General features: G+C 37.5%; 1 protein-coding gene, 1 long non-coding RNA gene and 1 other non-coding gene across 3 annotated transcripts; 1 reads left to right on the top strand and 2 right to left on the bottom strand.

The window, feature by feature from the left end:
* Positions 1-5,852: 5,852 nt before the first annotated feature.
* On the bottom strand, positions 5,853-7,970 carry LOC103407196 (uncharacterized). The gene has a single exon (XM_070811438.1). The coding sequence runs from the start codon at positions 7,968-7,970 to the stop codon at positions 5,853-5,855; it is 2,118 nt and encodes a 705-aa protein (XP_070667539.1).
* LOC114820781 (small nucleolar RNA R71) lies at positions 7,320-7,424 on the top strand. The gene has a single exon (XR_003768259.1). It is a non-coding gene; the product is annotated as a small nucleolar RNA R71 (small nucleolar RNA).
* A 5,904-nt stretch (positions 7,971-13,874) lies between the features above and the next one.
* Positions 13,875-15,907, bottom strand: LOC103405167 (uncharacterized). The gene is made up of 3 exons (XR_011574970.1): positions 15,718-15,907; positions 15,501-15,599; positions 13,875-14,994 (listed from the first exon to the last, which is right to left on the bottom strand). It is a non-coding gene; the product is annotated as an uncharacterized lncRNA (long non-coding RNA).
* Between the last annotated feature and the right edge of the window lie 1,373 nt (positions 15,908-17,280).

Raw genomic sequence — 17,280 nt, forward strand, 5'->3', positions numbered from 1 at the left:
AAATAGGCCCATTTAATCCGATCATATGCCTTACTCATGTCAAGTTTGAGCGGAAGAGAACCTTTCTTCCCCCTTATCCTTCTAAAGAGAAAGTTGGCAATCTCTGTGGCAATAATGGAATTATCATAAATAAGTAGTCCTAGGACAAAGGCCGATTGATGTTCCGAGATTATGGAGGGGAGAATTCCTTTAAGTCGATTAGTAAGCACCTTTGAGATGATTTTGAAAATTACACTGCAAAAGCTAATAGGTCGTAGATGAGCCATCTCCTTAGCACCCTTCAACTTTCGTATTAGGCAACGTGGGTAAATTTATTTGCTTTAGGAGTTTCCCAGACGAGAAAAAAGACCAAATCGCCACAATGATATCATTCCCGACAATGGCCCAATACTTTTGGAAGAACAATGGGGACATTCCATCCGATCCATGGGCCTTGTTTGACTGCACTTGAAATAGGGCATCCCGTATTTCCTCATCTTGGAGGCTACAATCTAGTCTTCGTCTCATATCATGAGAAACTTTGAGTTCAATGGCATCAATCTCATCCTGATTGTCACCCACATGGACGGTGATAGAGATTTTTACAACTTATGTGAATGCAATAAAAACCTCCTATTTTACTTGCAAGAATCACAAGGTTATTGTAGTATAAACGGATTTCGCAAGGTCATCTCCACAGGGATTATTAAATAATTCTAACAAATCAGATTCCATTTAATTATTGTAAAGTAGAAATTGAAGTGATTGATTTTGTAACCTAATTAAAATAAAAACGAAATTAATGAATTAAAATAAACAATCTGCAATAATAGAGCTAGAGAAAAAGAAAACAGTTTTGGGAGAATAAAATTAAGAAAGCACTAGGGTTCCACCATCACCTAGCAATCCTATGAATTTTTACCAATTACTTATGATCTACACATGCTACTTTGAAGGTTAGATTTTCCTAATTCATATTCTACTTGGAACCTCCAACATAGAACGTATATCTAACATGCAACCCGTCCGGACGTTCGGATCAAATCTAAACATGAAAGACTCATTATGCTTTATGAAAATCCTTTGAAAAACCATGCAATCCTTAAGACGTGATATTCATCCTAAGAGAAATTACAATTATTAATCACAAGAAGCCAGCGTCAATTTCAGGGAACCTTCCGACCAAAATTGCATCAAATTACTTTTCTAAAGATCCTAATGGTGATCAAGCATTACGACAATTAAATAGTTTTTTATCCCGGTGATTAACAATTCAAAGTACGCATGCAATCAATCATAAGAAATTAAATAAAAATCACATATTCATGCTAAGGCTCAAGGCTTCGCCCTAGCAAAAGAAATTAGTTCCGCATATTCATAATTGAAATCATAGAAAATATTCTTAAGAAAAGGATTGAAAACACCTTCAAGTAGAAAATCTTCAAAACCCTAGCACTTCTCTCTGTCTCCAATATTGCATAAAATAAAGCGTAGTCTAAAACTGTAGACGGCCAAGCAATATATTTGCCAAGCCACCCACACAAACCCTAGGAAACATAACCCTAAATTAAATGATAAAATTCGTCTAAAATCTGAACAGCCACGTTTTGGCCCAAAAGCTGCTCCAAAACTGGCCCAATATAGCTGGATTTGATGTTTGGAATATTCTGAACACTTTTCCAGAAGGCCACGAACCCATCCGAGGTCATCTTGGGCTCCAAAAACGTCATTTAAGCCCAAAAACGTCATTTCCAGCACTGCGCACTGCTTCTTTATTTCATCGCCAGAAAATAACCGCTTGATGGAAAAATCCCAAATTTTGATACGATCAAGCTAAGTGACTCACGAACGTCCTCCAACTGGAATTACTCCAAAATTCGTCCATTTGATCCTGTTTTGCTCCAGAGGAAGTCGAAAGTCCTATATTGAAAATACAATTCAAAGTATCAAAATTCTTCCAATATATTAACCAAAAATATACTAAGATTAGGGTAAAATATATAATATAAAATCTACTCATCAGACGGATGCAAAGAGATCATGGAAATAATCCAAGACAACACTCTTCACCACATTGTTAGTCTACCCAACGCCCATTGTGATCAGTGAGCCCCCTAACGTAATTATTTTATCTACAACTTGATGCCCTTTGGTGAAAGAATCGAGTGTTTCTATCCCCCACCTTCATCTAGTGTAAGTGTGACCTTTGCCCCCAAAAGCTTTCCACGTCCCCCAAGAGAGAATCGAGCCTATTGATAGGATTTTTACTACTTATGTGAACGGGCTTAAATCTCTTATTTTACTTGCAAGAATCACAAGGTTATTGTAGTATAAACGGATTTCGCAAGGTCATCTCCACATGGATTATTAAATAATTCGAACAAATCAAATTCCATTTAATTATTGTAGAGTAGAAATTGAAGTGATTGATTTGATAACCTAATTAAAATAAAAACGAATTTAATGAATTAAAATAAACAATTTGCAATATTAGAACTAGAGAGAAGAAAACAGTTATGAGAAAATCAAATTAAGAAAGCACTAGGGTTCACCATCACCTAGCAATCCTATGAATTTTTACCCATTACTTATGATCTATACATGCTACTTTGAAGGTTAGATTTTCCTAATTCATATTCTACTTGGAACCTCCAACATAGAACGTATATCTAACATGCAATCCGTACGGACGTTCGGATCAAATCTGAACATGAAAGACTCATTATGTTTTATGAAAATCCTTTGAAAAACCATGCAATCCTTAAGACGTGATATTCATCCTAAGAGAAATTACAATTATTAATCACAAGAAGCCAGCGTCAATTTCAGGGAACCTTCCGACCAAAATTGCATCAAATTACTTTTCTAAAAATCCTAATGGTGATCAGGCATTAAAACAATTAGATAGTTTTTATCCCGGTAATTAACAATTCAAAGTACGCATGCAATCAATCATAAGCAATTTACATAAAAATCACATATTCATGCTAAGGCTCAAGGCTTCGCCCTAGCAATAGAAATTAGTTCCGCATATTCATAATTGAAATCATAGAAAATATTATTAAGAAAAGGATTGAAAACACCTTCAAGTAGAAAATCTTCAAAACCCTAGCACTTCTCTCTGTCTCCAATATTGCATAAAATAAAGCGTCCTCTAAAACTGTAGACGGCCAAGCAATATATTTGCTAAGCCACCACACAAACCCTAGCAAACTAAAATTAATAAAAACCCTAAATAAAAATAGTAAAATTCGTCTAAAATCTGAACAGCCACGTTTTGGCCCATAAGCTGCTCCAAAACTGGCCCAATATAGCTGGATTTAATATTTGGAATATTCTGAACACTTTTCCAGAAGGCCACGAACCCATCCGAGGTCATCTTGGGCTCCAAAAACGTCATTTAAGCCCAAAAACATCATTTTCCAGAACTGCGCACTGCTTCTTTATTTCATCGCCAGAAAATAACCGCTTTGTGGAAAAATCCCAAATTTTGATACGATCAAGCTAACTGACTCACGAACGTCCTCCAACTGGAATTACTCCAAAATTCGTCCATTTGGTTCTGTTTTGCTCCAGAGGAAGTCGAAAATCCTATATTGAAAATACAATTCAAAGTATCAAAATTCTTCCAAAATATTAACCAAAATATGCTAAGATTAGGGTAAAATATATAATATAAAATCTACTCATCACCTATTCATGAGTGTCGCCCTTTCAGAGACCGAGTTCTCAGATAATGGTTGGTGGAGGATGTTTCCCAGTTTAGCACGTATATCACTAATCTTCGTCTTTCTGGAATTGAAAACTCGATTTTGCCATTTAGTTAAAGCCACCCTGGTAGCCTTTACCTTATGTACAATTTGGAACATTAGGACCTAAACCATCGGTGGTTCCCATGCTTCTTTCACGATGCCCAAACACTCCTCATGTCCGGTCCATAATTCCTTAAATCGAAGACGGTGGTGCCGCCTATTGCCTAGCGATGGCAAACGTTGATTTGACAGAATGATGGGTGTATGGTCAAACTTACTTGGGTCAAGATGGATCACATAGTAATTAGGATATAGAGCCTTCCACGTATCAATGGTAAGCACTCTATCCAACTGGAATTACTCCAAAATTCGTCCATTTGATCTTGTTTTGCTCCAGAGGAAGTCAAAAGTCCTATATTGAAAATACAATTCAAAGTATCAAAATTCTTCCAATATATTAACAAAAAATATACTAAGATTAGGGTAAAATATATAATATAAAATCTACTCATCAAATACCCCCAAACTTAGCTTTTTGCTTGTCCTCAAGCAAAATAAGACTCAAACAAAAATAAAAACTTAACAAACTAGACAACTAGCTAAAATTAATTGGCAAAAATTTTCACCTTCAAAGTTGCAATCCATAGCAAATTTTAAAAACTAGAACATTTTTTCAAAAGTTCCAACCAATCCCACCACAGAGTCTAAGCCATTTAGAATCAATTAGAAAAGAATTCACAAACTTCCTTTGGTGTAAAGTGAACCAACATAATTAAGGAGACTCGACTAAAACCCTTACCTCTAGTCCTTATTTATTTCACACATAGTAACTTTAAATATAACTCTCTTTCTTTTTCTGTTTTTTTTTTCTTTTTCACTTTTTTTTTTTTTTTTTCATATATAACTTTTTTTTTTTTCAGTAACAGTAGTGGTCGTGCAATGTCGGTTCACTTAAGCTTTCGATCCAACCCATGTAGCGAGCTTTAGGTCAATGACTCCCAAACCACTCGGGCTTTAGGGCACTAGGTGTAGAACACCCCTAAGGACTTATTAACCCGAGCTGAAAAGGCTACGAAACCAACTAACCACCCTGCCCCATGCCAAAACTCTACCGTTTGACGCGAGAATCACTGCTGATTAGGCAGGACTGGCCCGGTTACTAGGCAAAATCTCGGGTGAGACAATTATTACTTTATTCACAATAATAACTGACTTTACTTAAAACAAAAATTAAAAATTAAAAATAACTTAGACTAAAAGCAAGTGTTTCAATCTCACTCCCCACAAACCATGTTGGTGTGATGTGCAAAGTTCAAAGTATAATTCATGAATTAGTGTCTAAGCAACGATAAATAGAAAAGACTCTACTATGGGATTAATCTTTACCATGTCCATTTGTTCTAACTTTTAAAATAATCTCTGGATATTAACTTAGCAAGAATGAAAATTTTTAAACGACACAAAAATTAAAGACCTAAAAATTAAATACCTAAAATGTTATTTTCCCACCCCCAAACTTATTTCACACTTTGTCCTCAAGGTGTGGAAACTAAAATAAAAGAAACTAAATGAACTAAAAGAAAACAACGTTGGAAAAGACAAACAACAACCTAGACTAAATAAACTAAAAAAAACTTAAAATAAAATAAAATTATATAAAAGACTTGCCTGATTTGAAATCAGGTCCTAGGCCATGGGGAAAAATAACAAAAGAACAAAAGTAAAGACAAGAAACATGCACCTGATGTGGCGGATGGAATAGCCTTGGGGCATGTGGGTAAAAGAGTAGATTTTGGGCCGTGAGAAAAGAAAAGAAGTGGGCAGGCCGGCTGAATGCAGCCCAAGTGGCTACACACGGCCACACACGTCCACCATAACCTTAGCTGATCATAATCCCACACCTTGGATTCTCTGCTGCCCGCTCTCCTTTCCAGAGTCAATGACGTTGTGCTTATTAGCAAAACCAAAGCTAAACAGCTCTCTGTCTTTTCATTTTCACAGCCCCACCTATCTGACAAATCACGTGAACCCGGGCAGCTTGGCGTGTAGATTTTTTCTGTCTCTGTCAGTCATTAACCCCAGAGCCCAAACGGCTCTCTCCCTTCTTTAATTCAAACCGAGTCAATTTAGTAGACATATGAATACTCCAGTTTCAACGTCAATAAGAGTCCGGGCTGTTGCCAGAAATGGGCGGCCCAAAATAATGGGCGTTGTCAAATCCTCATCCATGTCCAACACCATAAAATCAGCCGGTAAATATAAATTGTCAACTTTCACAATAACATCTTCAATGACTCCTCTAGGGTAGGTAATTGAACGGTCAGCCAATTGAATAATACTGGAGGTTGGCTTCAGCTCCCCTTCACCTAGACGTTTGAAAACAGAATATGGCATTAAGTTCACACTAGCACCTAAATCAATTAAAGCACTACTAAAATCACAATTTCCAATGGTGCAAGAGATAGTAAAACTCCCTGGATCTTTTTTCTTTGGAGGCAATTTATGTAATAAGACCGCACTGCATTGTTCTGTAAGAATTACTTTCTCAAAATCAACAAGCTTCTTTTTGTTTGTGCAAACATCCTTCAAAAACTTGGCATAAGACGGAATGTTCTTGATGGCATCAATTAACGGCAGATTAATCTGAACCTTAGACAAAGTCTTCATAAAATCAGTTAACTGTTGATCTTTAGCTTTAGGTCTCAACCTTTCTGGATAAGGCATAGGGGGCTCGTAAACACGTTCTGCAGTTTTTGGGGAAGCTTCTGCAGCCTGTGAATTCTCAATAGAATTTTCATGTTTGTTATTGTAACTTTTGCCAGACCGTAGAGTCCGTATAGCATTGCACTCTTCTCGTCCTCTTGGATTTGGTACTGTTTGACTAGGAAATGTACCTGGTGCCCTTTCTGAAACCTGCAAAGCAATTTGCCCAATTTGTTTTTCCATATTTTTCATTGATTCATGCAGATTTTGGATTTCTTGACTGGTAGTATTTGCTAATTTTTCAATTGCAACTTCCCAAGCAGCCTTAGGTGCAGCATGTTGTTGTACCTGCTGTTGAAATTGAGGCCTAGTGTGTTGATCTTTGTCCCACTTTAAATTAGGATGATCTCTCCAACCTGGGTTGTAGAAATTTGAATACGGGTCATATCTGGGACGTTGAAAATTATTGAATGAATTAACCTGCTCCGCCATAAACTCCGGATAAGCATCTTTATGTGGACAGCTCAAAAAATCATGATTTGTCAAACTGCAAATGTTGCAGGCAGCTTGTAAGGGCTGCTGTACAGCAACCTGTGAACCTGGTATTCTCTGTAATAACATATCAAATTTTGCGTCAAGCCTTTTCTCCATTTTTTCAATTTGTGCTGTAACATACGGAGAACCGTTAGACATCTCAAAAACAGACCTAGATTGTGGCTGCTCAACTGCCCACTGTTGTGTATCTGCTGCCATTTTTTCAAATAACAAACAAGCCTCTTGTGCATTTTTATCCTTGTACGAACCTCCGCAAGATGCGTTGACAAGAGTTTTTGTAGTCATATTCAACCCTCTGAAAAATATATGCATTTGATCAGTAGTGTTAATACCCGAATGCGGACATTTTCTAATCAACTCTTTGAACCGCTCCCACGCCTCATGAAACTCCTCATTTGGTTTTTGGGCGAAAGATAAAATCTGAGTTCTCATGTCAAGGGTCTTAGAAGCCGGATAATACTTGTTTAAAAATTTTTCACTGAGTTGGGCCCAAGTTGTAATGCTTCCAGATGGGAGTATGAGGAGCCATCTCCTTGCCTGATCTTTTAAAGTGTATGGAAATAACCGCAGCTTAATAGATTCAGCTGAAAATCCCCTCACCAAAATGTTTTTGCACCCCATTAAAAATTCTGCAATGTGCATGTTAGGATCATCAGATGACAACCCATGAAACGTAGGTAGAATATTCAACATGTGCTGTTTTATTTCAAATGCAGTCCCTTCCTCCACTGCCGGATATGTAATGCAACTGGGTATATTTGTGGAATGGGCAGTCAGTGAATCACCTAGGGGTAGTCCTGCCTCTGGATTTACAAACGCCTTTTTTTCTTTGTTGTGCAGGTCAAAGTCTGATTGCAGAAAAGTCTCCTGCAGAGGACGAACCCACTGCAAATTTTGCTCCCTGCGTTTCCTCCTTAAATGCTGCTCAAATTCTGGATCAAATGGAATCAATTTCTGCACTGTTGAACGGGTGCTGACCATGCACAGATTTCTGAAATCTGTACTGTTGTAATCTGTAAAAATAAATGAAAACGAAAATTAAATATTTTTTTTATTTTTTTTATATGTATAAACAGCAATAACTAATTGAAAATCTGATTCGTAGGGATTATTTTAAATAATCCCCGGCAACGGCGCCATTTTCTTGATAGAGATTTTTACAACTTATGTGAATGCGATAAAAACCTCCTATTTTACTTGCAAGAATCACAAGGTTATTGTAGTATAAACGGATTTCGCAAGGTCATCTCCACAGGGATTATTAAATAATTCTAACAAATCAGATTCCATTTAATTATTGTAAAGTAGAAATTGAAGTGATTGATTTTGTAACCTAATTAAAATAAAAACGAAATTAATGAATTAAAATAAACAATCTGCAATAATAGAGCTAGAGAAAAAGAAAACAGTTTTGGGAGAATAAAATTAAGAAAGCACTAGGGTTCCACCATCACCTAGCAATCCTATGATTTTTTACCAATTACTTATGATCTACACATGCTACTTTGAAGGTTAGATTTTCCTAATTCATATTCTACTTGGAACCTCCAACATAGAACGTATATCTAACATGCAACCCGTCCGGACGTTCGGATCAAATCTAAACATGAAAGACTCATTATGCTTTATGAAAATCCTTTGAAAAACCATGCAATCCTTAAGACGTGATATTCATCCTAAGAGAAATTACAATTATTAATCACAAGAAGCCAGCGTCAATTTCAGGGAACCTTCCGACCAAAATTGCATCAAATTACTTTTCTAAAGATCCTAATGGTGATCAAGCATTACGACAATTAGATAGTTTTTTATCCCGGTGATTAACAATTCAAAGTACGCATGCAATCAATCATAAGAAATTAAATAAAAATCACATATTCATGCTAAGGCTCAAGGCTTCGCCCTAGCAAAAGAAATTAGTTCCGCATATTCATAATTGAAATCATAGAAAATATTCTTAAGAAAAGGATTGAAAACACCTTCAAGTAGAAAATCTTCAAAACCCTAGCACTTCTCTCTGTCTCCAATATTGCATAAAATAAAGCGTAGTCTAAAACTGTAGACGGCCAAGCAATATATTTGCCAAGCCACCCACACAAACCGTAGGAAACATAACCCTAAATTAAATGATAAAATTCGTCTAAAATCTGAACAGCCACGTTTTGGCCCAAAAGCTGCTCCAAAACTTGCCCAATATAGCTGGATTTGATGTTTGGAATATTCTGAACACTTTTCCAGAAGGCCACGAACCCATCCGAGGTCATCTTGGGCTCCAAAAACGTCATTTAAGCCCAAAAACGTCATTTTCCAGCACTGCGCACTGCTTCTTTATTTCATCGCCAGAAAATAACCGCTTGATGGAAAAATCCCAAATTTTGATACGATCAAGCTAAGTGACTCACGAACGTCCTCCAACTGGAATTACTCCAAAATTCGTCCATTTGATCCTGTTTTGCTCCAGAGGAAGTCGAAAGTCCTATATTGAAAATACAATTCAAAGTATCAAAATTCTTCCAATATATTAACAAAAAATATACTAAGATTAGGGTAAAATATATAATATAAAATCTACTCATCAGACGGATGCAAAGAGATCATGGAAATAATCCAAGACAACACTCTTCACCACATTGTTAGTCTACCCAACGCCCATTGTGATCAGTGAGCCCCCTAACGTAATTATTTTATCTACAACTTGATGCCCTTTGGTGAAAGAATCGAGTGTTTCTATCCCCCACCTTCATCTAGTGTAAGTGTGACCTTTGCCCCCAAAAGCTTTCCACGTCCCCCAAGAGAGAATCGAGCCTATTGATAGGATTTTTACTACTTATGTGAACGGGCTTAAATCTCTTATTTTACTTGCAAGAATCACAAGGTTATTGTAGTATAAACGGATTTCGCAAGGTCATCTCCACATGGATTATTAAATAATTCGAACAAATCAAATTCCATTTAATTATTGTAGAGTAGAAATTGAAGTGATTGATTTGATAACCTAATTAAAATAAAAACGAATTTAATGAATTAAAATAAACAATTTGCAATATTAGAACTAGAGAGAAGAAAACAGTTATGAGAAAATCAAATTAAGAAAGCACTAGGGTTCACCATCACCTAGCAATCCTATGAATTTTTACCCATTACTTATGATCTATACATGCTACTTTGAAGGTTAGATTTTCCTAATTCATATTCTACTTGGAACCTCCAACATAGAACGTATATCTAACATGCAATCCGTACGGACGTTCGGATCAAATCTGAACATGAAAGACTCATTATGTTTTATGAAAATCCTTTGAAAAACCATGCAATCCTTAAGACGTGATATTCATCCTAAGAGAAATTACAATTATTAATCACAAGAAGCCAGCGTCAATTTCAGGGAACCTTCCGACCAAAATTGCATCAAATTACTTTTCTAAAAATCCTAATGGTGATCAGGCATTAAAACAATTAGATAGTTTTTATCCCGGTAATTAACAATTCAAAGTACGCATGCAATCAATCATAAGCAATTTACATAAAAATCACATATTCATGCTAAGGCTCAAGGCTTCGCCCTAGCAATAGAAATTAGTTCCGCATATTCATAATTGAAATCATAGAAAATATTATTAAGAAAAGGATTGAAAACACCTTCAAGTAGAAAATCTTCAAAACCCTAGCACTTCTCTCTGTCTCCAATATTGCATAAAATAAAGCGTCCTCTAAAACTGTAGACGGCCAAGCAATATATTTGCTAAGCCACCACACAAACCCTAGCAAACTAAAATTAATAAAAACCCTAAATAAAAATAGTAAAATTCGTCTAAAATCTGAACAGCCACGTTTTGGCCCATAAGCTGCTCCAAAATTGGCCCAATATAGCTGGATTTAATATTTGGAATATTCTGAACACTTTTCCAGAAGGCCACGAACCCATCCGAGGTCATCTTGGGCTCCAAAAACGTCATTTAAGCCCAAAAACATCATTTTCCAGCACTGCGCACTGCTTCTTTATTTCATCGCCAGAAAATAACCGCTTTGTGGAAAAATCCCAAATTTTGATACGATCAAGCTAACTGACTCACGAACGTCCTCCAACTGGAATTACTCCAAAATTCGTCCATTTGGTTCTGTTTTGCTCCAGAGGAAGTCGAAAATCCTATATTGAAAATACAATTCAAAGTATCAAAATTCTTCCAAAATATTAACCAAAATATGCTAAGATTAGGGTAAAATATATAATATAAAATCTACTCATCACCTATTCATGAGTGTCGCCCTTTCAGAGACCGAGTTCTCAGATAATGGTTGGTGGAGGATGTTTCCCAGTTTAGCACGTATATCACTAATCTTCGTCTTTCTGGAATTGAAAACTCGATTTTGCCATTTAGTTAAAGCCACCCTGGTAGCCTTTACCTTATGTACAATTTGGAACATTAGGACCTAAACCATCGGTGGTTCCCATGCTTCTTTCACGATGCCCAAACACTCCTCATGTCCGGTCCATAATTCCTTAAATCGAAGACGGTGGTGCCGCCTATTGCCTAGCGATGGCAAACGTTGATTTGACAGAATGATGGGTGTATGGTCAAACTTACTTGGGTCAAGATGGATCACATAGTAATTAGGATATAGAGCCTTCCACGTATCAATGGTAAGCACTCTATCCAGCCACTCCTTAATTCCTCCATGGCGAGAAGTCGTCCATGTAAAGGGAACCCCCGTGAAGCTTAAAACCGATAAATTACATTCACCCATACCACCATTTCCACATCAATGAAGTGCGCATAGGTATTTAGGAGCCTAACATTTAGATCAGCTTTCCAAAATGGCCTCCTGATTGTCCCCTCGAGTTGATCCCACAAAATTTATCAAATCGCAACTTAACTTTAAGGAAGCTAAGCGTAGACATCTGGCATTTAGTTTCGGATAGGAACACCTAAAGGGGATCTTGCTACTTGACAATGTCGAGCAACGCTTGAACTATCAGGGAGTTCCTAGGCCACTGGTAGTTCCATAGTAGGGTTTTCATGGTTCTCGGCGAGGTTGACAATTGTCAGCCTCCATCGATGGGACATTTGTGATTCTTCATTTTCTTCCTATCTTCCCTCCCTTGAGTTTCCGCCTCTGCAATCTCCTTTGAGGGACTGATAAGCACATCGCATAAACCATCATCACCCAGCTTGGTCGAAATGCCCTCATTTCGAGAGTGCCTCACTTTTTGGTTTGATTTGACATCCTTTGGCACACAGTCATTGCCCCTGGTTCTTCGGCCGTTGAAGTTTGAGAGATGGAGAGGATAACAACTGTTAGGGCTATGCGTCACTTTAGCCTTTTTTTAGGAAGAGTACTGTTTTGGGTATGTAGGTTCCATCTTAAGAATGGGCTTTATCCCGCAAGTTTCGTTTGGGCCCAGGGCTAGTGTTAGGTTGAGGTCATTTACATCTGTTAGCTGGTACCAGGAGGAAAACAATCTTTCAAAGTAAAATGAGTTGGGCTAGTTAGTAATTCATTTGTCGCCTTAATAAGCCTATCTACATTGGAGAAGGCCCTTAGAGGTAAGCACTTAAGACTTAGAAAGGGAAAGACTGTTGACTGCAATGGTCAAAGCGCCATTAGTGAACTGGATCCCAAAGCTATCAGGGTGCCACATATGCCCATCATCTGGTATATTGTTCAACCTTGGCAAATGGAATCCACTTGGCTTAGGAATCAGAGTGTCAGCCTCAAACAAATCGGTGTTAGGGGTGCTGAGGATGACAAATGGTGCAATATCAGATTTTTCTTTTGTTGCAGCAATGCTTTTGTCCCTATTTGCAGGGATGGTAGCCTTTAATATTCGATCAACCCCCTTTTGCCTTGCCGTGAACTCTTTCGTCGATGTTTCCTAATCCCTATCTGGCAGGTGATGAGTGATTTTATTCTATATATATTACCCTAATCTTAGTATTAATTTATTGGTTATTTGGTGTGAATTTTGATACTTTAAATTGTATTTTCAATATAGGATTTCTGACTTCTTTTAGGCCAAAACATGATCAAACGGACAAATTTTGGAGCGATTCCAATTAGAGGATATTTGTGAGTTTTCAAGATTATTGTATCAAAGTTTCATATTTTTCTACTAAGCCGTTTAACCGTGGCAATGAAATAAAGGCTCAGCATGCAACCTGCCTAGATTGACGTGTTTGGATATTTTGGAGGTCAAGATAGCATATTTTAAGGAATATTCCTTTTGAGCATTTGTTGGGATGACTTAAGCTTTCAAAAGAGATCTTTTGGGACCAAATCGAAGTTGATTTGGTCAGTCAAAAGTCTTATTTTTTGAGAAGTCCGAATTTTAGTTCAAATAGGAAACCTTTTATTTGCTAATTTATTATTTTATTATTTTATTATGTTTCCTAGTTTTATTGTAAGACCTTTTCTAGGTCAGGTTTTATTTTGCATTAGTATAAAAAAAACTATTTAGCCATTAGGGTTATCGAGGGAGGGAGGGAGGGAGAACGCATCAATTGGTAGAACATAGAGAGCTTTTGACGATTTGTATTTCAAGGTGTTTTCTATCCTTTTTCTATTTCAATAAAATTCCTTTTGTTTTATGGTTGTTCATAACTAAATTCCTTTTGCTAGGGCGAGGTCATGAGCCTTAGCATGAATATGTAGTCTTTATTCAATTGCTTATGATGTTATGCATGCTTGCTTTGAATTATTAATCTCTGTGTTTAACTGTGTTTATATCTGAATGCTTGGCCACCATTAGAATGTTTAGATAAGTATTTGGATCTAATTCAGTCGAAATATGACCGAAGGATTGAGTATTTCTTCTTGTGGTTAATAATTGTAATTTCATTTAAAGCAAGTATCACGCTCTTAGGGGTTGCAAGGTGTTGCAAAGGGTTTTCACAAAACTTAAAGAGTCTTGCATGTTCATATTTGATCTGAATATCATAGACAGGTTGTATGCTAAATATACGTTCTTACTTGAATATCATGAGGAGAAAATGTTTTTTCCCCTGCCCATTTTTGTCTCCAATGCCCTTCATCAGCCTCTATTACATGTTTAACCTTTTTACTGGCGAGAATAGCAAAGATGGTGCTTGGGAGGGAGGGGAAGCACACAACTCGTCACACAAACGGCTTGTTCCCGAAGCCATTGATGTCGCCAGCCATGGGCAACCATTCGATGACCAAGCCTCCCACAACGATAACAGAAGATCCTCAGCCCCTCATATTTCAAGCGAAGAAGCCTGGATCCAGTCTTTTGGAAAGGTATTTGGAAGCATGTCACGAGTGGTCTTCGGCCGTCGAAGTCAACTTGCAGCCATAGGAAATTGCGAAAGCCAATTTCAAAGTGGTCCTCAACCTCTAGGACTGCCCCCAACATCTCCCCCATTATTGCATTTTTCATGGTGCATAGATGTCTTGGGACCCCATGTGCTTGCCACAACTTGATAGTGGAGGTGTAATCCTTGTTAAACCAAGGGTTCCCCTCGAGGAGTCGTCTAGCCACTGCGTCCTCGCCCACATTGATAGCATAAATGTTGGGTTTGGTCTTCAAAACCTTGACAACTCCCATCTTATTCCAGGCAATACGCATCACCTCCTTGATCACATGCTCAGATGGCTCATTATCAGCTAACAAGCTTCCTACTAGATGTATATTATCATCAAACCTCTCTTCTAGATCTAGACTATCTTCGAAGTTAACACTTAGGTAGTGGATAGCCTCCTCACCACTAGCCATTATGAGAGGATAAATCAACCCAATGGCGAGAGAAACCACAAGCACAAAGATGAGAGAACCTTACTTCGCAGTGGGTAGAAGTAGATCTCCCAGCCGAGTAGCTTGAAATTCACCGGAAAATGGAGCAGAGCATCTCTTTGCGAGGAGGCCTCATCATTACCTTAGATTGGGTTTATGTAACGTGCGGACTTGGTTGGCCTGACAACTTGGTTCTACTACCGACGTCCTCTGCTTAAGTTCGATATGTATGCGTTGAACTTGTTCCTCCATTCACTATATTTTGCCAAAATTTGTCTAAGGTATCAGCTCATCAAATTACTTCTTAAAGCACAAATAATCATCAAATTATTTTAAATTCACATCTCCTTCAATTTCAAGTTTTGTTATATTTGTGCTTTAAGAAGTAATTTTGCACACTTCTTTTTTCTAGCCTTTAGATAGTCTATAAATCAAAGGAAATTAAATGACAAAAATAAATTAGAGTATTGCATAAGGGAAAAAATGGTGTGCGGAGTGGACGTATTTATCCCAGGCTCTACCCCTTTGTTGGAAATCAAATCATAGAGAAATCCCCATGATTGTTGTAATCATCTTCTTCTACGGGTCATCGCCTTATTAGCTCCTAAATTAGAGTAGAAGAATTATCTTTCCTAGTTTGACTAAATGTAATCAGTATATATTTGTATATCCTTGTACAATTGTAATCAATCATTCCAAATCATCATATTATACTAAATTAAGATGGTATCAAAGGTAGGGTTTCCCTAGCTCCTAATTACCTGGCAGTGTACCTATTGTAGGCTTTTCTCTTCATAGCCTCTTCAACTTTACACGGCTTCCATAGCATTTTCATTCTCGTTTTCCAGATTTCAACATGGCTGGAAACGATAGCACCAATTCAGCTTCAAACGTTTCAAGTCCATACTATATTCATCATTCTGATAACCCAAACAATTCCTTAGTTTCCCAACCATTGAATGGGGAAAATTATGCTACCTGGAGTTGGGTCGTCCACATCGCCTTTATCGCCAAGAATAAGATTAGTTTCATAGATGGAATGTTGAAAGGACCATCTCCAGACAAGAAACCCACTTAGTATGCTTTATGGGATCGCTGCAACAAGATGATATTATCCTGGTTCGTCCAATCGGTCACGCCTGACCTTGCTTTCTCAGTGATTTTTGCTGACACCGCTACCCGAATCTACCACATTCAGAAGGCAATCGCCTTTCACTCTCAAGGTTCGATGTCTGTGGCTACTTACTTCACAAAACTACAAAATTTATGGGATAAACTAGCTTCATATAGAACCCCACACACGTGCCAGTGCAAGGAAAAAATCTTCTTTTGAAAAATATCATGAACAAGACCAAACCATGTAATTTTTGATGGGATTAAATGATTCCTATAGCGTTGTTCGAGGGCAAATCCTAGTGATGGATCCGCTTCCAACTGTTCGTAAGGCTTATTCGTTAGTAGTCAAGAAGAAGCCCAGTGTGAAATTGGTTCCACCAACACAAAGAACTTCTCAATTGCTATCGCGGTACGAAAATTCAGCAACACTTCTAATTCGAATAATTGTTCAAATTCAAATTTAGGACGAAGGAGATATAATCTACACTGTAATTACTGCAACAAAGATCGTCATAAGATTGGGGGCTCGTTAATTCACTACGACATATGGGGTCCACATAAACAACGCACACATTTGGGGGCTCGTTATTTCTTAACTATTGTGGATGATTATACACAGTGCTCATGGGTTTTTTTCATGGTTCATAAATCTGAGTCATCATTAATTCAATATTTCTTTTAATTCATTCACACACAATTTAATACCACCATCAAAACAATCCGCTTTAATAATGGCTCTGAGTTTTTATCTTTAAAATATTTTTTTTCCTTACCAATGGAGTCGAATTTCAACGTACTTGTGTCTATACACCTCAACAAAAGGGTGTTGTTGAAAGAAAGTATCATCACATCCTTAATGTAGCCCGTGTGTTACGTTTACAATCCAATTTGCCCATCTCTTTTTAAGGGGAGTGTGTTCTTACTGTCGTTTACCTCATAAATCGAATACATCCTCCTTTATTATCCAATAAAACACATTTCGAGCATTTTTACCTTCACCTGCCCTCCTACGATCATTTGAGGATTTTTGGATATCTTTGTTATGCCACTATTGTTCGCCCCTTACATGTTCACCCCTTACATGAGTTTGATTCTCATGCTCACCGTTGTGTTTTTGTTGGGTATCCCACCGGGCAAAAAGGTTGCAAATTATTCAATTTGGACACTTAAAATTTTTTTGTTAGTAAAGACTCTTGTTTTCACGAAGAAGACTTCCGTTTCAAACATATAAATCCCACTTCTAACCATGCTCTTCCACTATCTCATCCAGTTGATGCTACCCCACCCACTCCTCATGCAACCATACCAGCTCCCATGGACGAGTCATCCACTGACCCTCCACCTTCTCCACCTATTTTGCCTCCGTCACAAGCATCTCCACCACTTGATGTTTCTTGTCACTCTACTCATACCGTTCACCCACCT

The sequence above is a fragment of the Malus domestica genome, chromosome 13, assembly GCF_042453785.1.
Source record: "Malus domestica chromosome 13, GDT2T_hap1".
Taxonomy (NCBI): domain Eukaryota; kingdom Viridiplantae; phylum Streptophyta; class Magnoliopsida; order Rosales; family Rosaceae; genus Malus; species Malus domestica.

Bases quoted from the DNA above. Each gene is read 5' to 3' on its own strand.
- LOC103407196 (XM_070811438.1), bottom strand. From the start codon at position 7,970: ATGGTCAGCACCCGTTCAACAGTGCAGAAATTGATTCCATTTGATCCA.